This window comes from Uloborus diversus, chromosome 6, assembly GCF_026930045.1.
Source record: "Uloborus diversus isolate 005 chromosome 6, Udiv.v.3.1, whole genome shotgun sequence".
Taxonomy (NCBI): domain Eukaryota; kingdom Metazoa; phylum Arthropoda; class Arachnida; order Araneae; family Uloboridae; genus Uloborus; species Uloborus diversus.
In genome coordinates, this window is record NC_072736.1 from 24,360,338 (window position 1) to 24,386,528 (window position 26,191).

The 26,191-nt window shown below is 32.7% G+C and overlaps 1 protein-coding gene across 1 annotated transcript; it reads left to right on the forward strand.

The window, feature by feature from the left end:
- The first annotated feature begins 145 nt into the window (after positions 1–145).
- Positions 146–25,915, forward strand: LOC129224298 (proline-rich protein PRCC-like). Its single transcript, XM_054858732.1, has 5 exons — positions 146–337; positions 6,129–6,179; positions 9,008–9,568; positions 13,712–13,915; positions 25,758–25,915. The coding sequence occupies exons 1-5, from the start codon at positions 188–190 to the stop codon at positions 25,842–25,844; spliced, it is 1,053 nt and encodes a 350-aa protein (XP_054714707.1). The 5' UTR covers positions 146–187; the 3' UTR covers positions 25,845–25,915.
- Positions 25,916–26,191: the final 276 nt, after the last annotated feature.

Below are 26,191 nucleotides of genomic sequence, written 5' to 3' on the forward strand. Positions count from 1 at the left end.
TGATTCTTTTTCTAGTAGAGATCATATTTCATTTTATTTACAGTTTTTAAGATGAAATAATATGAGGGTTGCGGAGCCGACGTGATTTAATGATGAGGATGTGAAGTGAGATGATTGTTTACGTTTTTTTCTTGAAGGCTTTAAGGAAAGAGATTTTTGATTTTACCATAAAAGAAAACAAATCCTGATGTCTCTGGTTGCATATGCTAGTAGTGATAGCAGTGATGAAGAAAATGAAATAGAGGAAAAAAATTCTGTTCAAAGTTGCGTTACTAGCTCCCAAGTTCTGTCAAAAAAACGCGAGCCCAAGAAAATCTCTATCCCATCGCTTAAAGAGGTCCTTTTTATCTTTTTCTTAGTGTATCATTAAAAACTGTCGTTTATAAGTAAAAGAACCTAAATAGTGTTTATTGTTAATTTGTTTGCTTTACTGAGAGGCAATATGATTAATAGAAAATATATGCTGCTTTTCATGTTAACGTTTGGACAGTGTAGTAGTAGATTTCAAGACGAAAATGTAACAGCTTTGATAACTGAAACTTTGCAAAACACAAAGAAAATGTTGAAAAAAAACATCAACGCTCATGTTTTTTGTCAATTATTTTAGATAAGAAAGAAAAAAACTTGTCAAAAGTTTCAGTTATGGAAATTTTCCCACTAGATGACTGAGAAAGTCCTAAAGGGTTGTCAACAAATGATGTTAGGCTTTCAGAGGGAGGGGGTTCGCGATGTTGTTGTGGGCTAACAGGAAGTGTGAAATCACGCATTTTTTCACAATATGTGTAAGGTAAACAACAAGCCATTTAACACAGAAAGAAGGACCAGGTCAAATGCAATATTTTATGACAGAGGGAAGGAAGTTAAAATTTGTTGAAAAAATGTGTGATATTATGTTTATGGCAGCCTTCAAAGAGGACCCGATTGAGGCAAGATGATGTCCAGGTCCTGAAAAAATTTTGTGCCCTCTGACTGGAAAATATACACAGTTCAAAAGTAAAAGTAATTTCCAAAGAAAGGAATTGACCCAATTTTGGTGCCCCTAAAACTGCTGTACAGGTCCACAGACCTGTAGGACTGTCAATCAGACCTTGCCTCGAAATACAAAATAATCTATGTCTATATATTTGGGGCAGTGAGATGTGAGTTGTATACAGTATAGATGTTAGAACAAAACCTATAAATATTAAATCAGAGAAGGCTCAAAATGTATATTTGAAACAATAGTATTTTCATGCGTGAATTGATGTTACCACAAAGCAACTACCTAGCTACAGTGAAACTCTGTAATAACAAAATTCAAGGAATTGCAGATTTTGCTCGTTGTAATGGAATTTAAATGGGACTGATCATTTATTTGTTGAAATGAATATTTTGTTACAATGATTAGTTAAGACTCTTTCTAAGACCTGTGAAAGGGAGTTTTAATTTGTAATGCTCTAGGAAATGGGAAGAAAGTGGTTATACGAACTATTTACTTATATTTTATTCTGTTGACTAGTCTTTAACTGAATCTCATTCTAAATACTTACAAATCAACAATTGTATCAGTATCTTTGGTATATCGGCCGCCGCACCCAGCCGTGTGGGAATCCCCGGACATTGAAACCTAAAGCTGATAGCTAAGAGGTGGGATGTGTGCAGAGAACAGTATCTTTTGTATAAAGTTATCATTTTCATGGTTTAAATGATGTGCCCCTTACTTATATCTAGCAAAATGCACCGATTTGTACCAATGTAAAATGTGATGTAGATCTTTTGAAAGCTGTTTTACCTATTCCTGATTATCAACTTTCATCCCCTTACTGAAATTGTTCGGAGAGAATTGTAATATGTTTTGAGAATGAATCATGGGGGCTCATATGCAGGCGGAAGGGCAGGGGGCAAGTTGGGGCTCAAGCTTTCCCCCCCCTCCCCCCAATTGTAAATTTGAACTTCCTTGCTCTTAGTACTCTTTCTTTGCAAAAATGTAAAAATATTCTTCTCCAGCCATTAATGAATAAGTTATTTAAAATGTCAAATTTTAATAACTCTAATCTGCACTGAAATTGTTTTACATGGGGAAATGTCCTGCTAAACCATGCAGGGCCGTATCCAGAGGAGGGGCCTGACGCCCGAAACCCGAAATGTTTTGTACCGTAAAACAGAAGGGTTTTTTTTTTTTAATTCCTAATGTCAGAAAAGGAAAATGACAAAGTTTTTTTTATTTTTAATTTTTCTACCATTCAAAATTTATTATATTTTGAAGAAATACAGAAAAAGCAGTTCTAGTTCTCATTAGCTGCAAGGCACACTTGAAATTTAGACCTTTAATTAGGACTTCCTGCTCTCTTTCCCAATTCAATTCAGGGCAGTCCAGGGTTAAGGCAGGCCCTTTGTCAGTTCGGTAGACTTTTCAAGCCTACCGAACTGACTTCTGTGCACTTCCTCCTCCATACTGTTAATACCTGTAGTATGAGAAAAAAAATAACACTTACTCTACTCTTTCATTTTTTGCACTACTTGTGATTGAAAAAAAAATTTGTTTTGAGAAATATTTTGTTGCATTTCTTTTAAACTTAAAACGGGTGTGTCTTACAAAGTTATAATCATTTTGTAAGACTGCAATCAACTTCTGAAAAGTGTAAATAAAGAGCTTCAAATAATTTCAACTGTTCGAGAGTCTTTAAAAATTATTAAAGTTTTTGAAATTCCTTGAAAAGTTCTTCAATTTTGTATCTTATCAATAAAATAAAGTATGAATTGTCCAAATGGCTAGAATATTACTCTTCCGTTCTTATTTTCTTAATGTCTGCACCGTTTCTTTTAAACTATTTTGTACAATTTTCATACTGTAGGGCATTTAATGAAAAAAAAAATGGGGGTAGGAGGAGTGATCAAAAACAAACTTCACTGAAAGCCGATATGAACAGATGACGAAGTGCTTCTCTTTTTCTCCTCTCTCGTTTTTCCTCTCTGTCCATTAAGTTCCATGATTTTTCGAGCAAGCAATTTTTATTTGGTTTGATCTTGATTTGCAAAAGAATGTATAACTTTTAAAAGACTTTGTTTGCCTTTTTTTTTTCATATTTTTGTAGTCTCAATTACCTAATATAAGGCCTCAAAATACAGATTTTTTTTTTCGAAAATTTCTCGGGGGGGAAAACCCCCGGACCCCTGAAATTATGGATGTTCTACATCCGACTTAAAGGGACACTCTCCTGTTATCCCTACCACTACAAGGTGAATAAGAAAAATAATAAGAAATTAAAATAACAACAGTCCAAACAGTGGAATCATTAAAAATCAAGACAAAAAGTCTTCTATGTTAACATTTTTATGCGTTTGGTGTGTCTATATATACTATGTGTCTGTTAGGGCAATGTGCTAATCCGGGCCCCTCCCGAAAAAAAATTCTGGATACTGCCTTGAAACCATGTAGAAAATATCTGAGCCCCCCACCCCCTTAAAATTTTGCACATGGGCGCCCATGCAATTAATGTAATACAAAGTGTTTCCAAACTCAAATTGTCTATCCAAGCCTGTCATTTTATACTTTTTAACTTAATATTTGTAGTGTTTCTCCCAGAACAAAAAAGGGGCTGGGTGCTTCCCTATAAAAGAGCATTTCTATTCAATTAAAAGGACACTTTCTCTAAATTATTTTGTTTTTGATGAATTGTTCTTATTTATTTTTATGCCATTATTATTGATCCTAAGTTCATACAAACCTCACATGTATCTACTCTATAATTCTTATTTTCTTAAATAATAAAAAAACTTTTTCATGGTTAGTTTAGTTTAATACATTTTGCCTGAAGTTGAGTCAATTTGGATTCATATTTGAATCAAACTGTGATCTATCTATAGAAACATTTACCTTTCAGAAGATTATTTTTTTTTTTCTAAGCATGGATACTTACTTGAAAAACTAGTCAGTAAGTATTCTGTTAAAAGTTTGAGTCTGAAATAAAAGTTTTGTAAAGAAGATAGATTAAATATATATAGAACTTCAAATTAAGTTTTATTGTTTTAAAATTTTAATTTAATTCATTAAGGTATTATTATTGCTTTTATATATAATTATTACAGTTTAACCTCGTTGATTCAAGCATGCTTAAGATGATTTATTGCAAAGATTAAGTAGTTTTGCACTCCCCATCCTGTTGTTAATTGTTGTTTTATTATTATTACTCCCACACCACTTTAGCAGACAAGGAAAATAAAGACTTGATTTTTCAATTCCAGGCTTGCATGAGTTTTTATTTTTCGAGGAAGAAGATCTTTTTTTGCAATCAAGTGTTGTTTTAAACTTCAAAGGGGTAAGGAGGATACATGGAAAAAGTGGAGCAGGTTACCTTAAAGTTTGCCTTAAGAGGGGCAGGGTGTAGTGCCCTCCTGAAAATGCACGGGGAAAGAGCAATAGATACAATCTTACAATTCTGAAGAAAAACAAAATACATTTACAAATCTATATTTACATTTATATTTCTAAAATCCAGGGAGTGAGCAATCACCCTCTCTGGTCTGTTCTATCTGAGGAATAAATAAATATTTCTGTGCTGAAAAGTAGAAAATAATAATACAACTCTAAAATTTGCAGGAATGAATGAATGAAGTGAAAAGGGGACACTCGAAAAAAGCGCAAGCACCAAGATTACTGGTACTGTATATTATCCATGTTAGGAACTCTAGTCGAACCCGCTAGCAGAAACGAATTTCAGTAGTTGTCTAACCCAAGTAGTAGGCAGTTCACTAGGATTCACACAATATCCTAAATACTCAAATCTTTTAGCAGAATAATAGTCACAATACTTGAATTGAGCTTTCTTCTGCCATTTTGCATCTTCTACATGTTGGATTGCAAGTGACACCCATGGACATGTACAGAAATATTGGGACCTGTTACAAATGACTTTTATGGGTAAAACTCCATATTGTTTACAATTATGTTCCTACATATATTTCAATTTCACTCCTCACTTTAAAAATGTTGGGCCCTTTTCAGGCTCGGGCCTATGCCAAAAGGTGTTCCTTCTCCTCTCATTTGCATACCCCTGGTGACGCCCATCAAATCAAGATGTCTATTGAGACAGCAGTGTCTGTTTAATAGCCCAATGGACATTTTAATCTCTTTCCTACTCAAAACAAGCAGTTACCTGGATTTAAACCTGGGATGCTGTTGGTTGAGGAAACCACATACCATACAATTCATCCATAAATAGGTTATTTGCTCTATTCCTGACTGCATTATAGCACACACGTTCAAGTCCCACAACTGGTTTAATGGAACCCTGCTTAGCTAATTGGTCAGCTAATTCATTGCCTGCAATGTCACAGTGACAAGGAACAAAGTACAGGAAAACCTTATTGGCTACTGGCTAGTCTTACGAACACTTTGTGGCACTCCCGTACCGTCTTGGTTGAGAAGCAGTATCGCTCAAGAGCTTTTAATGCAGCTTGGCTATCAGAGAAGATTCTTATAACCTTGCCGGCTATGCCTCTCTCTAGGCAGTTGGTTTCACATGCTAGAATGTCTAAAGTTTCTGCCTGGTAGACAGTAGCCAGCTTCCTGAGGGGAAAGAATAGCTTTGTGTTGCGCTGCTGCTGCAGTACGTACCAGAACCAGTTTCAGATGCTGTCTCTGATCCACCTGTAAATTTTGTGCGCTTTGCCGATAATATTATGCGCATCCTACCATTGTTCTCCGGAAGGATACACAATTTTATAATTGGCATTAAAACTGAATTGTTTTAACATCTAGTCAGAAAGCATCGTAAAGTAAGGATGCTTAATAGTCTTTGTACAAAGTTTATCATACAGAGACAAGTTATGACTAATGAGAGGGCTTCCAGAGGCCCATGAGTTTGAGGGGATAAGAACACTGAATCGCCTCCATTCCTGCTTGCTTAATTTGCAGGAAACTGGAGACACATGTTTCAAGGTTCCTTGTAACCATGAAATACATGTCTACTGTTCCATGGAAATTTGTAGTTTAAACTTGTATTATTATCTTTTACTGCTTCTAACTATTCAAGTAAACTTTTTCAGTGCTGTTCTTTATTAAATGCAAAAATGATAGTAATTTTCAACAATTGTATATTATGAAAAGCATTTTTTTTATTTTTCAATTTAGTTTTTTTTTTTTTTAGTTTAAAGATGAAGACCCAGATGAAGTTCCTAAAAAGAAAATTGCTTATAAGGTGATTCCTTTGTGTAATTATTTTTGTTCAAATTAGATTTTTAGCTATTTTCATGCTTTCCATTTATTTTGCAGTTTTTAATGTAGCAACAAACAACAATAGGTGATCTTATCAGAGTTGGACTTTTGACATAACATGTCAAAACTCAAAAGTCTGACAAAACCTCAAAAACATGACGAAAATGTTAAAAACTGAAGGAGTGACATTGTTAACAAATACGGTCATTAATTTATTTTTTTATTAACTCATAACATTTTTTCATTCTGTCTAAATATTTAACTATGATTTAACACCATAATGATCAAGTTAATTAAAAATTAAATTAATAAATTTATTAAAAATAAGTTTTTTTTTCCTTTAAAATTCATTTATTATGCTCTGAAAACGTTTATGGATATTAAAACTAAAATCCAGTTTTCAAAGTAGTCCTGTTTGAATTTTTTTGATAGCTAAAATAATAAGTTACAAGTATTTTATCAATCTAAAAATCTTTCTTTACCAGTTTTTATATGTATCTTTTTATTATTTTTCTTTTCAGTAAAAGTAAAACTATGTTGATCAATACTCAATGATTAATTATAAATTATCTAAATATATTTGATGACTTTTTTTCTTTTGTAATTAACTTTTTCCTCAAACTAATATAAATATGCTTTGTTCATAAATGAGCTAATATTTGCCTGAAACCAGAAACGTTGACCGGAAAAAAAAAATAAAAATTATTAGCGCTTTTGAATAAGAGCTCAGTAACATAGACAAAGCCAGGATTTATGTTAGGAAAAGCAAAGCCTAGGCAGTTTTTAGCTGCCCCCTGTGCCATATCTTCATTTTTTGAGGCAATACAAAGACTTGATGCTGCCGCCCTAACCCATCTTGCTTCAATTTCCTATACTAACATTTAATTTGTAAAAGAAATGAATGAAGTTATAAAATTTAAGATAGCTTTCATGCTGAGAAATTCTTTATGTGCAATTTATTGCTGTGAAAGAAAAATTGATGCAAATGTTACAAATCCTTAAAAGTTTAGGGCTGTCTTTGAATCTGAAGAAGGACATAGGTGGGGAGATCAAGGGATGTCTTAAAAATGCAGCTTTAGTCAATATTTGATGTTGTTAGATAAAGTCGGGGGGGGGGCAGGTTTCAGAATTTCAGGCAATTTTAGTAAAGTTATGAGAAACGGGGGTTGCAACTCTGTCCCTCAAATTACGTTTCAAAACTGAAAGTCAATTTAAGTTTATATTTGGTGATGTCAATGGCTTTTCTTGTAACAAATTAGTTTTAAAAATGCTATTTTAGACTAACTTAGGTTAATTGAGATGTTAAAGAAATGAGGAAGGTTCAGATGCTCTCTTCAGGAACTTTTTTGCGAAGGAAGTGGTAAAAACACATTTCAGGATATCTTTGATGTTGTTTAAATTTAGAATTCAAGAGCTGTTCCAGAAAATTTTTTAATATTGTAATTTTAAAAATGCAATTTTAAGCTATATATCTTAAAGACATTAGGAAAGGGGATAGTGGATCTCCTCAAAAATTATTTGAAATTAAAAACCCTGAACACCATTTTAAGCAATATTACCCTCAATCAAATGAGGGGAAAGAGCAGGTAAGCAGCTCCCCTCCAGATTTTTTTTGTAATTGAAGTCCCTAAAATGACATTTTTAAACTATCATAGGGATGAAAGTGAAAATCGAAGACACTTCTCTGAGAAGGTTCAGTTGTCCCTTCCTCCTCCCCCCCCCCCCCCCCTCTAGCTAAGCCCATGCTCAGAAGTAGTTTTTAAAATTTTCATGGCTTAGTTTTCTTTTAAAATGCTTAAAAGCAAATTTTTTTGTCCAATAAAAAACTTTTTACTTTAGTTTGTAAACTTTCTTCAGGGCAGGAAAAATCTGCCCGATGACAGTAGGTTGAGACCCCAGGGGTAGAATATCAGCCTTAAGCAACTTTAACTTCGGTTCGATGCTGAGACTAGGTAAGCATTGGTTTTTGACTAAATTTTGTGCAAAACTCATTGGGCAATGTTAAACAATAAAGGATGATATTTTTTTGTAATCCAAAATACAGTATGTGTTCTTCATTATTCTGTGTTAATGGTGTCATTTCGCTTAAAAGTGTCCCTAGCATCGAGTTCGTAACCAAAAGATTTTTCACTTTTGCTATACAAAACCTATCTGATTGTGGCTTCAAATTCAGCTTGTTTCAACTAAATTAATTAATTGCAGATTTTTACTGTGCTGTTATTTTTTTTACTATTCAATATGAAACAATCTGTATGTTATGAAGTTATAAAATATTTTGATCTTTACATACTACCGCAAGCAGGCCAAATTTGATCATGTCTTAAATTTCAATATGTGTGACTAACATAAGATAAATATGAGTGATATATGTGAAAAATGTACATTATAATATAAAATGTCAAATTTTGCCTAGAAATAATTAGACTTAAATATCAAAAGTATCTAGAATTTTAAGTGTAATAATAGCACAGTGTAGTACTATGACTTTGAATTGACTTTGGAATTTGCACAAGAGTTTAAAACTTTAAGGAGGAAAAAATTTCCAGATTTAAAATTCACATCTTGCTACTGTATAATATGAAATTACTTGAATTTTTGAACTTTAATTGAATTGAAAACTTTAGCTACAGAAATGATGCTCCCTAATTTTTGGCGCCCAGGCATTTAAATTTACCTTGGGTACAAATAGGACAATGTCCTCCTTCTACAGATTCTGAAAGATGTTTTGAAATGGAAAATCTATGTAGGATATAAATGTTATAAATTTTTTGTCTTTTTTTAAACCATTTTTAAATTGAAATCTTTTTTTAGGGAGGATCAAGTCTTTTAGGTATGCTCCCACAACCAAAAAATTGCACCACTTTATCCAAACCTGGTTTCACTCCGTACGTCCTCACCAAAAAGCAAGATATAAAGACCAATCCATCCAAATTGAATGATAACATCAAGAAATCCAATCCAAGTCCAACTCCTTCTGTTACGTCATCTTCAAAAATTTCTTCTACACCACCTAAAGGGAACCAAAGTGCAAAGCTGGAGAATGATGATGATGATGATGTGGTCACAAGCAGTGATGCGACGCATTCCGGAGATCTTGATTTCTTTTCTCTGAATACAGATCAACCTCCTTTCAAACCTGTTGACAGTTACGTTGTAAAGGAACAGACACTTGAATTGCCTGTTCCAGCAGTTTCATTCCAAGAAACTGAAATGAATTTTGCGGTGCCAGAATCTTCGCAAAACCTTCCCGAACCCAGTAGTTCAAGCTTTGATGAACAGAATGTGGTAGATGGAAGCCCAACATACGTTTCTGCTGCTGTTGGAAGCCATGAGGATTTATCAATGCAAGAACCTTCTCTGAGTGAGGAGGGGGTAAGTTTCAAGCAAAATTTAAAATTTGCTTTGAGTAACACCCTTTGCTTCCCCAGTCATTAAAAAAATTTCACCTCTAGAAAATTTGAAAGGACTGTCCTGTCTAAATACAAACTGACATGTCTGCCATTTTCATGGCATCCTTATTTGTCTGGAAGCACTGTTAGTTGAGTTTTCATTTTTAACCAATATTTGTATTTGATAATTTCTGGCTATCAAAAGAAATAAAAGTATTTTAAAAAGCAATAATGGTGCTAAAACCAGGGTTGGGTTTTGGACTGTCCAAAACTGGTTTAGGACAGGACAGGTGGTTTTTACCGTCCAAAACTGTCTAAAAGTGTCCGAAACTGTATTAAACTGTCCAAAACTATGCTAAAGCTAAAGGGGTGTAATCTAATCAATTTGTATTTACTACAATATTTGTAATGCATTAAATATAAATATTAATGAGGTTTAATTGTGATGAGTATTTGATAATACTTTTCTCCAAAATGTTCATTTAAAAAATATTTTAATTAAAATAAAATGCCAAAAACTCTATCTCATAAAAACTTCCTTTTGTAACAGTTGGTACAGTCATGAAAGGAAATTCACATTACTACCAAGACAACTAATTTCAGTTACATTTATAACTCAAACAAATGTTATTTAATTGTACAATATTTTTTAAAAAGCTTCATTTTTTCAATGGTTTTTGCAAATAAATTTTGCGTGATATTTTAATGAAAATTATTTTTTAAATCTTAGATTAAAGAACAAGAAATTAATGATTAAACACAACTTATATTTTAAAACTTGTGCTATTCTTTTTTTAGTTCATATTTTTAATACAATACATTCAGTATTTTACAAAAAATTGTCATTTATTGCATTTAAGTCAATTATTGCACTATATTTTGAGTACTTTCTTTCGACACATGCATAAATATCAAAAAATCTGGTTTATGGAAACAAAAAAATTTAATTTCTACGTAACTAGGTTAAAATCTGCTGTATATATAAGCTATATATATATATATATTTATGCTTGAATGTTCACATTAAATAAATACATTAAATAGTCAAAAAAAAAAAAAAAAAAAAACATAATTTTGACACATTTTGTTCTGTTTTTGATATTTTTTCACAAAATATGATTTTTCAAAAAATAGTTTTGGACCCTTTTGAACACAAGGGTTTTGAACCGGATGGTAAAAACCTTGCCAACCCTGCTTTCATTTGCACACATGCACAAACATAAGTAAATTTGGTTACCATTATCAAAAAATAATAATGATAACAATAAATAAATAAATAAATAAAATAAACTCATGCATACAAATTTAAATTTTAATCAAGAATTCAACTTCTGTAACTAGATTAAAATCAGCGGCATAAATAAGTTGATGTTCACATTGAATAAATGTTCAATATAAAACTTTACTTAGATGTATTTTATTGTTTTTGATTTTTTCTCACAAAATACAATTTCTCTAAAAATATAGTTTTGGACACTTTCGGACAGTTTTGGACACAAGGGTTTTGGACAGGACGGTAAAAACCAGGGTTTTTACCGTGGTTTTTACCATAGTGTCCAAAACCTTGCCAACCCTGGCTAAAACGCCTTGTGTTTTCCAGTATCAAAGTGGGGCACATGAGTTGTTTTTTTATGGCTTCTATAGAACTGAATAGCAATGGTATTGTCTCATTTCCTGTAATCCCTTATTTATTACCTTACTTCAATCAGAAATATTAACTGTAATCTTGTGTTAAATTTCCTTAAATGAATGTTTCCAAAAATATTCATCCTTAAAAAAAAAAAAAAAAATTCTTAGTGTTTTGAAAAATTCAATTGCTTTGGAACAACCTGAAGTGTCATGGTCACTGGAACTTGACATTAAAACACCAGCATGAAATTTCAAGCATCTTTATGTTAAAATTTTGTACATTAAGTTCTGGTCTCTAAGAAAAGTAATGTGACATCTCTGTTATCCAAAAAATTGTAATACAAATATCAAAAATAATTTACCCTTAAGTGGTAAAACTAGTTTAGGAGGCTTAAGCTTTAGTTGTTTTTGTGAATTGTTTCTACAGAAAAGAAATAATCCACATTTCTTTAAACTTGAAGGATATTTTATTCATCTTTTGAAGTACACCTTGTAATTTTTTGAAGTCATTTCATCTGAAATTAGTGTAGTTAGAAGCTGCTGTCTACAGTTGCATCTACAGTTTGCTCAGATGGGCAGTTGCCATCAGAGCTTGTTGCTGGTGGGCATTGCCCAAGCCACCATTTTGCCTGTAACCATTATAATTTTTCTTTCTCATAAACTAAGAATATGAACCTAATTGTGATCAAAAAAGTTGGAAATTGCAGGTTTTTGAGGTGTTTGATTAATGTTATGTTTTTCTACCATTTTTTTTTCACATTTCTTGCATTATAAATTTTTTTTATTAATAATGTCATCAAAAAATTAGGTCCATATAGAGTATAATTGAATAAAGAATATTCACACAAATTTTCAGAACAATTGCTCAATAACTCTTTGAGCTAGAACGCCTACCAGTTGAAAGAAAGTTGTTTCGATAAAACACGTTTGGAAAAAAAAATGCTGTGAACGTTTTCGAATCTCCACAGTCACTTAAAGTGCTTGTAGCATCTGAACTAATCAGAGTTTCTCACTGAAATTTTGGCAACATATTCTTGAATAGTTTTACAAACATTTTATGACATTAAACAAAGTGGATTTTTCAACCTTCTGAACTGATTTCCCCCTTAAATGCCTGTTTTTTTAATTTGTTATTCGCCTTTTATCTCTTGTGCAAATTATGGGGGAAATACTTGAAATTGTCATACTTTTGTTTAAACATAATTTACGGTCACGATATCATTTGGCAACATTGGGCCTTAACTGAAAAATAAAAAAAAAACTTGCTGTAGAACATCCTAAAACATTGAAAAAATATGATAAAATTAGCATAATGTGTAAGTTTTAAAATTTTATTTGTCATAGGACAACCAGAAGAAGGCATTTTCAAGCACAAAATACTACAGAAAATGTCTACAACTACATTTGTAAATTCCAATAAAAGTTTTTAAAAATTTCCCATCAGATTAGTGCAGATATTTAGTCCATTTCACAGTATTTTGTCCAGGGCCAGATTTGGGAGAGGGCAGGCAGGACTACTGCCCCGGGGCCTCCACAACAAAGGGGCTCCCACAATAAAATTTTTACAAAATATCCTAAATTTCACGGGTTGAAAATATCGGATATATACATATATATCAAAATATTCGGATATATATCAAAGTATCGGATATTTTCGGAAATATGATGATCTTTTCGAACCCTGATTAGGGGCTTCCACTCCTTCGTTGCCCTGGGGCCTCCACACTTCCAAATCTGGCCCTGATTTTGTCCAAATCTAGAGTCAGCAATATGACACATTTTTTGCTCTAACTATTTAATTTACTGTTTGATTATCACATTGTTTTATTTTGAGTTTGTGTGTTGGTAGGAGTAACTCAAAATAAAATTTTGTGCTAATCAAACAGTAAATTAAATACTTATGGCAAAAAAAGTGTCATGTTGCGAACTCTACATTTGAATAAAATATTGTGAAATGTTCCATTTATGACTTTAAAACTGAATCTTCTAGTACATCTTATTGGGTTTTAACAACAACAGAGCTTCAATTTGTTCTCAGACTATATTTTTAACTATAACTCTCTTCTATATTTTCGAAGACTAAATTGGGTAAGTTGCTTAATAGAGTTGTGCTGTGTTTGAGGGTCATATATTAGTTATAATTGTGTGTATAATTAACACTTCATACTTTCACTTGTAGGTTTTTTGGTAAAAATTAATATTTGTACTGTCAAAACTCAAACCTTTAAAATCAATTTGTCTTAACCACAGTTCAACTTATTCAAAAGAAAATAAACAGCAAACCATAGAATGCGGCTTACAATTGTAGTTCGCCTTAGTAGTAATTTGTTTTAATTATGTTCAAATTGACAAGGTTCAACTGTATGTGAATTTTTATATTTGCTTCCCCCCCCCTCCCCCCCAATTACTTGATGATTTGAATTAAGTGATATTTCATGCATGTGTCAAGTGACTTACCTTTTTGTTTCATGTCTTATAAAGTTGAATTACTTTTCAGTTCCTTAAATTGCAAGGCCGCCGAAAAAAATTCGAAGATGTGAACATTATCGATGTGAATGTAGATGATCAACTTACCGATAGAAATGAGATGCTGATGAAATCTTTGACACAAGAAGTCGAACATAGGCCATTCAAAAGAAGGCATGATATGCCAACTCAGCAGCAGAAACGAAAGCATCAAATAACATACTTAGCTTTTCAGGTACATTTCAACCATAAAAATTACATGCAGTTAAATTTACATTGATTTAAAATTTTTAAATTAATTTAAAAGTTGCAAAATGTTTTTGTATGAAATTCATGTGTCTAACAAAGATGTTTTTTCACCTTGTTGATTTTTTAATACTCTTTTATGTGTTTAATGTTCTATCTGTAATGGACATATATGGGGTAGTGAGAAGCATAGGGATGTAATCCCAAAATTAACAATTTGGAGATAAACAGTGCAAACCTTAGGGGAACCTCTCCTCCATTTTGGGGCAAGAGATAGTACTAGTAGTCCTGGTACGTACTGCTATACAGCGTTATTTAGAAAAAAATCAATAAAAGCCTACCTAGGACCCAAACTTTAAACACCTTTTACTCAAAAACGTGAAAATATCCACTTACATCCCTTCTCATGGCCTCATCTTAGTGCTTATGATTTAAGCTCCAAAGCATGTTTTGGTTTTAGGAAATAAACAGCATTTAATCAGCAGGAAGGGCATAAGAAATTATTTTAAATAAGTGATTTACAATAGCAAAAAATAGTTGTGTGTTTGCATCCTAAATGTGAGGAAAATAATTTAAAAAAATATTTATTTGTTAGATCAAGCATAAGCTTCAAAATTTGGGGAAAAGGTTTTTAAAAAATATTTAATTTTTTATTAAAAAGAAATATATTTTGATCTATTATTCCAATACAATTTAAATCCTTATTTTTAATACTCTTTGCATGTATCTTTGAAATTATTTAAAGTGCTCTAAAATTTTTAGTTCACTCCTTAGTCGAGAAGTTTCGTAAAATTAACCAAAATGTGACTTTTTTGTGCATTGCAGTATTTTTTCTTCTACTGTCCAGTTTTAATTTTTTTACTATAAATGGACCTTGTGCAGCTTTTTGCTGGTAATTCAATCATATTTATTACATTAACCCTGAACCCACCATGTGGAGGTGGCATGTGAAAAATATTGACTGTAAATTTGCAATACAACCATAACTCTTTCAATTTTGCGAAATTTTATTTAAAAATGAGGATATCTGAAAATTAGAAAACCAATTAAAAGTTAACTGAATTTCAAGCATAGAACTTGTTTTCATTTTGTGAGTTGATTACTACAATATACAATTTATTCCATACAGTTATGTTACCATTCTTTTACAACTGAATGCAGTGCTCTCAAATTCCTTAACTGGGAGAGTTGTAGATTAATGTTGTTAACTAATGCTGAGTAAACGAGTACAGCAGTTAGTATATTGAAAGTCTTGCTTTACAGAGAGCTGCCAGTAATCTGAGTTAATTGAGGAGCATGGTTGGTAACCAGTTTAGCTTACGTTCAACGAGCACGACCGGTAGCAACCGGTTGGTTAATCCAGGGTTCGTACGGGTCATGGAAATCCTGGAAAGTCATGGAAAAAAAATAAACAAATTTCAGACCTGGAAAAGTCATGGAAAATTATTTGAGTCATGGAAAATTATGTTTGGTCATGGAAAAATTTAAATTTCATGGAAAAAGTTCCAGATGAAATGCATTATTCATTTTTAAATTTTATTAAAAAGCGCGAAGACATTAAGCACGCAGCAGCGCAAGCATGCTGTGAAGTGATCCCCCCCCCCCCATCTTCCATAATAACTTTCAGTTGAAGTTAAAAGAAAAAAATGAGCGACTTTTTTTTCTCTCTGGCTACTTTTGGGGGCATTTTGAGCTATTTTCTCTCTTAAACTTCTGGCAACCCTGTGCCTTTAGTGAATTGAGGAATGAGGTCCTGCTATGTTTCTGTGGCTTGATTTGCATTCAATATCGAATCCGAAACCATGTGAATGTGTTATATTTATCCTTTAAAAATTGCGTTAGCTGAATTCTTTAATTTTTTGAATAATTTTTCCATTTTATTTCATTTTTCTCTTTTCATTACTGAAGATGTCCGGTAAGGTACTTTTGTTTTTCATCAGCATAGAACATGTTTTTGCTAAAATTTGTAAATTGAGCCAGTTTAAGTAAAAAAAGAAATATGCCTGGAGAATGTTTTTAATTACAATTGAATGATGAAGGAGGAATTTTCAGATTGGGTGCTAAATGATGAGAATAAATTTCGAGCACAATGTTCATTGTGCAGGAAATCATTTGATATCTCAAATATGGGAGAAGCAGCTCTAACCAGTCATTCAAAATCTAAAAAACATAAAGATAATTTAAAAGCAAAAAATACACCAAATTTAAGATTGCAAAATTTTTTTCATAATGAAGCTTAAACAACTAAACAGAACAACAATGAAATTGCTACTTGCACCAAACAGTTTTAGAAAAACAGCCAGGGAAAAAAAACAAGCCCTAGAAAATTTAGACAATGAATTGGATTTAAAAATCCAAGAATTAAAAAAAATGTAATGAAGTAACTTTTTTTAAAATTAATTTTATTTCTTTTTATTTATTTATTCATTTATTTATTCTTATCTATTAATGTGTATAAGAAAAACTGCTGAAGAAAAAATTTATCTGGACCTTGAACAGAATTTGCAATGTCAAGAATTTTAAATGGAGAATGTTGTGAAATATATTTTATAAGATAATTTCTTGCTATTCTAAAATTGAAGTGAAAATTCATGCGGAAGATACTGAAGGAAAAAAGTGTTTTAGAAGTTAAACTGGGTGTATGGTGATTCGACTTAAAAATAATTTTTGTGAGCAGAGTAAGTTGCATTGCATATAGTTTTCTTATAAATGATGATTACTTAATTTCTGTATTTCATAAATATTTTATGTGTCCAATGCTTTATGTCATTGTCAAAAACATCAGTAAACGTTTTCATCAACAAGATTTCTAAATTAAAAATTTTAATGCATTTTACTTTTTGTATTATATTTTCTTATTATTGATATTGAATAGTACTATTCATTCAAAATGTTTTCTAAAAACATCTAATGCATGAATGTGAACAAAGACCAAAATCTAGGTTCATGTAACAAGGTCATGAAATTTTTTTTTCGGAGTCATGGAAAAGTCCTGGAAAAGTCATGGAATTTTTTTGTCTTGATAGAGTATGAACCCTGTTAATCATGTGACAGCAATGATGTCAGCGGTTACTAACCGGTTGTTCACGAACCAATGCTTCATCCAACGCTTTCTGTTGATCACCGGTTACTTGGGCAGACATGACGCAGACGAATAATATGCAGGTGAAAAATACATATATTTGGTCAAAAATGTCATGTAGTTCTATCAACCAATCAATCAGCTAGAGTTGCGGTCGACCAGTACATCAAGCAGTGAGACTCATAAAACGACATAGGAAGCAACCAGTTAAACCGGTAGCTTTCAAGAAAGCTGCGGTTAGCAACCGGTTACTAACCGGTCGACCAGTGAGGTTCGTTGAACACAAGCTTAGTCTCTTAACACTACTTAATTTCTGTTGTAGGCCTTTCAGAAGTTAGAAAAATGTGGAGTTTTTCTCTTGTGAAAATGTAACAAGTACAGTCATTCGGGGTAACTTTGATCCACAATTTCTCCATTTTAGCTTTAAAATTTTGGAAACTTCCCAATTGTCCTGCTGATTTAGAAAATTTGAGGACTGCATAGCATTGAGTATTACAGTCAATTCTGGTTAATAGAACCAATTAAGACCGGACCATTTTGGCCCCAATAACTGGCTGATCCGATTAAGCGAATAGGACCTGTCTAGTGCGACCGAACATGCTATACACAAAACAGTTAAATGCCATTATGATTATTGTGAGCCCCACATATATGGTGAGCATGGAAATAAGAAAGAATGTTTTTTATAAACTGTTTCCATTAAAAATAAATTAAAATAAAGCGAATAATCTTTTTACACTCGTTCAACAACGTGTTCAGTCCAATACAATTTTAGTTATTCCTTCCAGTCAGTTTCAATTCAATAAACAGAAAAACAGAACATAACAAAAAATTTGAAATTGAAAAAATAAGTGTTAAAAAGTACTAATTGGTTATTAAAAATTCCAATGAAATGTAAATTATGCATTTCACAACTACTTTTTGTTGTTTTTTTTCTTTTTTGAAAAAATTTACATGTTATTGAATGTGTTAACTAAGCTGAAGAAATTTGAAATTTCACAGGAATTTTGATTTCTCTGCTGGAACAGTGCCACCAGGCAATGGGAATTTCGTAACCCTTTTTTTCCAGTAAATATTGCTAGGTTTGATAGAAAGTTACAGAAAACCATTATTATTATTTTATTTTATTTTATTTATTTATTTATTTATTTTTTTTTTTTTTTGCACTAACTAATAAGTTTGTTGACTCACTTGAAACTCGTTTCCAGCGGGCGATTTTTATTTTTTCCCAATTTGTTCTCATGTTTCTTTGTCCGATTAAACGGATTTTTGGTCCCAATAAGCAAATGATATTAAGCTTGTGTAATGGGATTTGTTTTGGTTCTTTTAAGATTTGATCCGAATAAGCGGCTGGTCCGCGCGCGTTTAACTGATTGGGGGGGGGGGGGGTCCAATTGAGCGTATTCCACTGTATTGCCATTTTTGTTAAATGATGGCTAATGTTTCTTATTGGATCTAGGTATGCATGCATGCTTGTGTTCTGTCCTTTGGTAAAATTCAAATTTTATCTGGTAGGTTGAAATTTATAATAGATCATCAAAAATCCAAACCATAAATAGTTCAGATTTTCAAATTGTTCGTGTTTTTGTAAATAACCTAGAAAATACTGTTAAAAAAACAGTATACCATTTAACCAAATAAAGTCGCTATGCAATATGTATATAAAATATTGCTGCAATGCGTAATTACCGTTTTTAAAAAAAATTAACTGTTGACTGAACTTATAGCAAAAATTAAAAATATTTACAGCAATGTATGTTCTCTGTGAGGAGCCATTATACAGTAATTAAACAAAGAAAGTTGAATGAACTTCTGAAGTATGAGTAGCAAAGAAACACAAAAAAAGAGAGTTAAAACAAAAGTTTACACAAGTTTTTTTTTTTTTTTTTGCATTAAAAAAGGCGTTCCTTGTAACGCCGAAACACGTGTCTGCAGTAATCTGCAATTTGTGCTTTTTGACGTTGTTATTTCTTACTTTACTTTTCAGCACAAAGGTATACAAAGAAAGTTGTCACAATACAAAGAAAGTTGCATTAATTTCTGTCAATGGAAAGATTTTCATTTTAAAACTCACTGATATTTTGCTGAGAGAGCTTTGAAATTCTTTGAGCAGTTTATTATAACTTCATGCAGGGGTGCCCACATGGGAGGATTATGGCGCAAGTTGCGCCATCAAAACTTTTGGGGGGAATTTTTTAAAACTTTTTTTACTTATTTAACTTTATTTATTGATTTATTTTTAATTTAAATTATTTTTTTTATTCTGTTTATATTTTATTTCATTTATTTATTCAGTTTGTGTGTGTGTATGTCAGTGGCATAGCACATAACATTTCTGATAAAATAGTAATAATTATTATTATTGGAAATAAATGAATAAATAAATAAAAATATTTAAAAAGTAATAATTAAAATAAAAAGAAGAGCTAAAAAATAAAAAAAAGGAAAGCGAGTCGAGAATTTTTTTTTGGGGGGGGGGGATTTGCGCCATTGAACTTGGGGGGGACGGGATGGGTACCCCTGACTTCATGGTAATTCGTTTGGATTTTCAGAGATTCAGATTTTTGACGTAATTAGCTTTTCAGCAACTTTTTAATTTGTATTATATGTTTTTTCAATTATCATTCTCTGTAAACATTTTCTTCGGAAATGACTATATTTATTATTGAGTAGTTCTTTGGCAGTGTACTGAGGCAAAATATTACTTCATTAGTATTTAATTCACGTGTGGGATGCAATTTAACTAGAGAGGCACTAAAACAAAATGAAACAGTTTAAAACGTTTTTCTCATAGCTTTTGTTATCATAGATCATTTCTTTATTACTAAATAAATGGAATAGAAATACAAAAGGCTGTGCTGTATTTTTTTCTTTACTATCAGTATTAGAAATATAATAGTGTGATATATTAGTATGCATTCAGAGGGAATTAGTGACGTAGAATTTTGCTATTTCCGTATGTTTTTTAAAAATCCTACTCAACAAAAATCCATTTACTCGCAGATTTTACACAAGTCCCACTGAAAAATTTTGCGCATGGTGAAAAATTCCACATTATGTACTTCCCTGATGTATTTGACTTATGTTGAACTAGCTGGCCCATGTGAAGCATTCATGCTCGACAGCAGAAATTCATATGATTTTTAAGTGGAATTTTTGGAATAACTGCCAGAATATGATTTGTTTGAATTTTTTGCTGATAGCAGTACGCAAATCTTTAAAATAGTGTCTCATTTATGAATTTTGATGAAGTGTTAAGGAAGTTATGGCATACCTACAAAAAAACGTTCTTGAAATGTAATATATATGAGGCAGTGAGAAGCGAAGGGATGCAAGTGGACATTTTGAAGTTTTGAGTAAAATGCGTTTAAAGATCAGATCGTAGGTAGGCTTTCATTGAAATTTTTTTTTAAATCAAGCTGTGTACCGCAACCTACTAGGTACTAGTACTATATCTTGTCCCAAGATAGTGGAAGGGTTCACCTACCATTTGTGTACTGGTTATCTCCAAATTTTTAATTTTGCCACTTGCATCCCTTTGCTTCTCACTGCCTCATATGATACTAGGTTTTCCCATGTAAAATAAACATTTTCTTTTCTGAGTTTAATGCAAGTACACAACTGTGGTTCAGAGTCCTGTTCCCAATGACTTAAGATCATGTATCGTTGCCTTAGAGCAATATTAAGATACCTTAGCAGTGGCGCCGACTCCATGGGGCCTGAGGGGGCCCGAGCCCCCTCAATAAATCAAGAAAAGTATTAGTTAGATTATGTTTTCTAAACTCATAAATTTATCTTTTATTTTCCTTGTTTGAAGATAGTTTAGCTTGTAAAATACATTCAGTAATGAGTTAAAACAAATAATTATTACGGTAGTAAGCAGATTAACTGAAAACGAGTAGTGTGAATAATGATGGTGTTATAGTGCAGCAAGCACACTTAGAATTTGTCCCAGTGAGCGAACTTGCGGGTCAAGTCTGTCGCTGGTGGGCAGCGCTGCGGCGAGCTCATCTAAGTGTTGCTGATCTGGAAAAAATATATGAGGGTTTGATTTGTATATTAAATGGGAGGCGTGATAGTTTTGAATACTTTTGGGAATTGTGTTTAGAAGAAAAATCGTCACAAAATGATGATCCTTCGCTTCCTCGGAATCGACGTATACCAAAGTATGAAAACAACGAAGGCAGTTCACCGCACGCTTTCAAAATCCCAAAGGCAATTTACATTGAGGTTTGTGAAATGGTGCAATCTTGCATTATTGGGCTGTTTACATCAACTGGACTCACACAGATCATTGCAGTTGAACAAAAGTGCTTTGCTTTTATTTAACAGAGGTGAAACAAATTTTGAAAAATCGAGTTTTCAAAAATAACCTAGGCATTGAGAGACTGCGTTTACACTTGAATATGTTAGCCGGTATAACTAATGAAAAAACAACTGGTCTTAAAAAAAACATGAGTAAATTAAATTACCTTTTTACGAAAATACTGTGTTTGTTTGTATTTATTTTTTCCTTTTTTCAAAGCTAAAAAACATACTTGTCAGGCTTGTTCAGTTTTTGGTGTTCTAATGTTGATTATATGACTTTACAATGCTTAAAAAAAACTTTAAAACTCACTATTTTTCATCTCAAATTTAGAAAATTTCCCCCGGTTCCCCCCCCCCCCCATTTTTAAAAAAAGTCGGCGTCTCTGGGAGTGCCTTTCCATTCAAGTCAAGTGTCCTTCCTACCTTATAATATCAATGCTTTGCTACGGCACTGCACGGCTCCCCATAAAATAGAACAAAAAAATCTCTTACTAAGACAAGTGATATGATTTAAAAGTTGAACCAGAAAATTTGTAAACCAATATTTAGATTCTTTTACTTCGAAAACGCCGTGTCACATACTGTTTATTTGTTAGAATTATACACACTAGAAAATATGGCATTTTCAAGGTTCAAAAATCTGACCTTTATTTGGGGTGGGGGACCTCCGAGGGATTACATAACACCCTAAACCCCTGGTGATGTCCAGCCCCCCCCCCCCCCCCCCCCAATAATTTTTGCAAGTCGGCGCCCCTGTACCTTAGTGTTATTTCTAGGATTAGATATCTTACTGTGGCTCCATATATTAATAGAAATTTGCATTAGAAGTCAGCTGATTAAAATTAGCCATTGAAAAACCTACATTTTCTGGCCCATGGGAGGATCAGTTCAATACTATGACCTTTGCAATGTTCCTTGATCAGGGCCATGGTATCCTGATCGGTAAGGCATCAGACTTGTGACCGGAGGGTCCCGGGGTCGATCCAAGCCGATCAAAGATCCACAGTCTTCATTAATGGTGGCATGGGGACATTAAATATGCTCATGCTCACAAAATCCGCAAGTGAAACGATGCCTCTGTGGGTGCTGGACCAAGGATTGTTCGGTTTCTGGTCTGGATCAAAAAGCTAGAGCTGACTTCAGGATCCCATCCAACCGGTTAAACCATAAATAGTGGTAAGTATGGGGGACCGTGGAGTGAAAAGTGATTCTTGATCATTTTGGGATCACCAACGTGTGAAGACCTTTGTGGAGCAAATTATGCTATGAAACCCTATCTAGCAGAAGTGTTGGTTGATTTGATGACATCAGTGATTAGTGCAGTGAGTGCCCATTGGCAGAGGCGTAGCTAGACCCGACTTTCGGGGGGGGGGGGGGGTTACTTCTTTTATATATAAATATATATATATGTGTGTGTGTGTGTGTGTGTGTAAACTTTTTTTAGTGTTAAAAAAATAAGAGGGAGGTGAATCTTACATACTTTGGAATGGAGTGCCCAAAGTCCGATACTTGTGTCAAACAAAACAAAGCAAAGAATTTTTTTTTTTTTTTAATTTTTTTTTGATGTTGTGGAAAATTCAACTTTTTTTTCTTTTTCCTCTATTTAATTTAAAGTGAAATTTTCTAGCAACGTCTTGTCAAAACCAGTCTATACAAATCAGGGAGAAATCAAATTTCTGATGAGCCTGTTCCGTTCATTTCAGTGTGACTGCTTAATGTAGAGGCTAACACACATCTACAAAAGCTGGCATTCCTGAAAACTAATAGATACTTCCATATCCGCCTGTAAACTGGATGTTTGGCTTTCAATCTCATCGGTGGTCAGACTATAAAGACTATTTTTACTAACTTGGTTTGCACTAAAAGTATGATTCATACTTTCATAATGAAATAAAATAAAAAAAGACTTCTTGAATTATAACCCAAAAAAAAAATTAAATTGCTTTTCATATCGTTATATTTATATATTGCTTTTTATTTATTTACATTTGTGCTAATTCTAAAGCAGTTAGTAAAATTTGAATTAAAAAAAATTTGGGAAGAAATATAGACGGTAGAACGTGATTCGCTCAAAGCTGCGTTCTGTTCTGTTCTCCTTTCAAGTTTTTATTTTTAATTTTATTAGCTGCTTTAGAATTTACATAAATATCTATTTGAGAGAGCAACAGCAATTTTCGAGTGTTATAAACAGAAGTCTTTTTTATTTTCTATTTTTTAATGCGAACCAAGCTAACAGAAATAATCTAGATTCATATTCGTCATTTCGTTTTTAAACATTTTATTCATGTAATGCAATGCAGTTTTTCATTTGAATTAAAATAAAATTACCTTTAGAAGGGTCCGATGGGACTAATGCTGCTTTGCAGACTGTAAATAGTTTTCTTCAGACGACGTTAACTTTCTCTTTTTAGAGCAATCCTTTTCGTCATTTTCATTTTTTCCTTTGGGTTTAAAAAAGCTTGTTATCGATTTTGCTCACTTCATTATGCAGCAACTTTCACTTAGAATGTACTATTCTAAACAGACTGTATGTTTCCAAAAGAATATGCAGTTAATACAGGCTGAAAAATCAATGTTATTGCAATGGATACTCTGGTTAGCAAAGGTAGTTTTGACTATGACGTATGACACACACGAAACCAGACCAACAAAAACCTCTATTGTCTCAAATTCCGGTTATGCTATCATTTTCAGATTCGAAGCCCAGTGATCTTTAAAGCAGCATACAAAAACATTTTCTTCAATTCAGAAACAGAGGAATTGTCTTCAAGAGCTGAGGAGGCAGTGGAAAAAACTGAGAAATGCGTTCCACGAATAGGCCTTCCAGAAAGATTAAGAAAAGGACAGTCGTTTCGCGCACTTTCTTGGACGAAGAGTAAAGGGGTGAAATTCAGAGGTTTGACATGTAAGATGAACTTTTCATGGTTAAACGTCATTCAAGTTAAAAGCCATTTCGCTGTTATCTGGATTAGTACTGTTCTTTGGTTGCTCTCTTTCTTAAAATTATGATTCCTAAGGAAAACGAAATGATAGGAGTGAAAAGCAAGTATAAGATTTTTTCAAGTGATGAAAAAAGGAAAATCGTAGACTACTGGCCAAGTTAGATTTGCTGCAATTGCTAACCTCAAGAGGATAAATAATGAATCCAAAAAAAAAAATCAGGGACCAAAAAGCAATAAAAGACTTTTCTTGAAAAAGATATGCTTAAAGTTTCTTTTACTTTCAAAATGATTCCTTAAACTCGCAATAAAGCACTTAATAATGTAATAAAGGAATAAATACCTAACAAAACTAATACAGAGGAATTTTAATCAAGAGCCCATATTGTCTTTAGTATTGATTTCAAATTTTCACCATCATATTCCAAATTTCTATAAAGTTTCTTAAAGCCCCCGTATCTCCAAACCTCTTTATCTCGATTTTTTTTTTCTTTCGTGTGAAATTCAAACTATACAGATTCGACTGTATGCAATATTCCCACTGCGCCGCTCATAAAATTAAACAAATTTAACAATTTGCAGAATCTATGACAAAGAAAGGCTACATATACGTGGATGTAACAAACCAATCTCATTTCTAAAGCAAAGTGTCAAATTTCAGTCAATTGTCAAAAAATTGTCGCAGCAGAGGGAGACGTCTTTATGCTTGAGGGTCACACATAGAGCAGATTTTCAATGGCATTGGGAGGGGGGGGGGGAGCGAAGTGAGTTTTTGACATTTGTTACTCAGAAAAAAGTCATTTTGATTTTTTTCTTTTTCTTCTCTTTTCTTTTTCTATTTTTTTTTGAGACAAACGTTTTGGGGGAGGTTGTCCCCAAACCCCCCCCCTTAGTTACGCCCCTGGTATCCATGGTCCATAGGATGTTTTAATTATAAATAGCTCTAGAGTCGCTATATAGATAGGCCGACGCTTCAGCTTAAGTTTAGCCATTTTGGATCGGATTTTTCATTGTTGCACTCCTAGGGTTACCACAGCAAATTTTCGGATTTCGCCAAATTTGCTGAAAATTCACGTGCCGCTAATAATCGCTCGCAGTGAACAATCACCAAACGTAATAACTCGCCGGGAAAGACAACCATTAAAACGCGCTCCAATCCAAAATGGCTAATCTTAAGCTCATACGTCGGCTCGTATATATATAGGGGCCTTAGGTAGCTCTATTTGAATGTACCTGGTTAGTCACCGGTAAACCAGTTACTCTATTCGAACATAAGTCATCGTTGCAGCATAATTACTTCGCTAATGCTTGCATAAGAATTTTTCTGAGACCTCCCCTGTCAGAAAAAATAAGCAGACCCTAGGCGCTCTACCTTCCATACTGTTTATGTAATACGTGAATAGCAATGTATTTATTTTCTCAATAATAGTTGCTGACTCTCTCAAGTGCAATTTTTTTGGTAAACTACTATGATACTGTATTTTTATTTATATCTTTTTTAGGCTAAAGAAAGAGAGATGGATCTGAAAAATCAATGGGCCATGAACAGTCGCACCCGTCGAGAAACTCAAGCAAAATATGGATTTTAATCGACATTTTTTTAAATATATTTTGTTTACTAAAATGCTTGTACATAGGTTTTTCAATCAAGTAATAAACATCATAATCGTTTCTTGTTTTTTTTTAGGATATATTTTTAAAAATAAAAGTTAATCTACACCATATGCAAATATTTTCAATTCAGGAAAGAAAATTTACTTCACTTCTTGCGTGTGTGTGTGTGTGATGTAGTCATAAACAATGGGAGTGGTGAATCCCCAAAGATATTAAAATACATTTATGCTATATTGTAAGCATATTTAATTTCATTTTTAATCTTAATTATATCTGTTAATTTAACTCTGAATAAATATAAATGTTATGGGAAGGTTCAAGT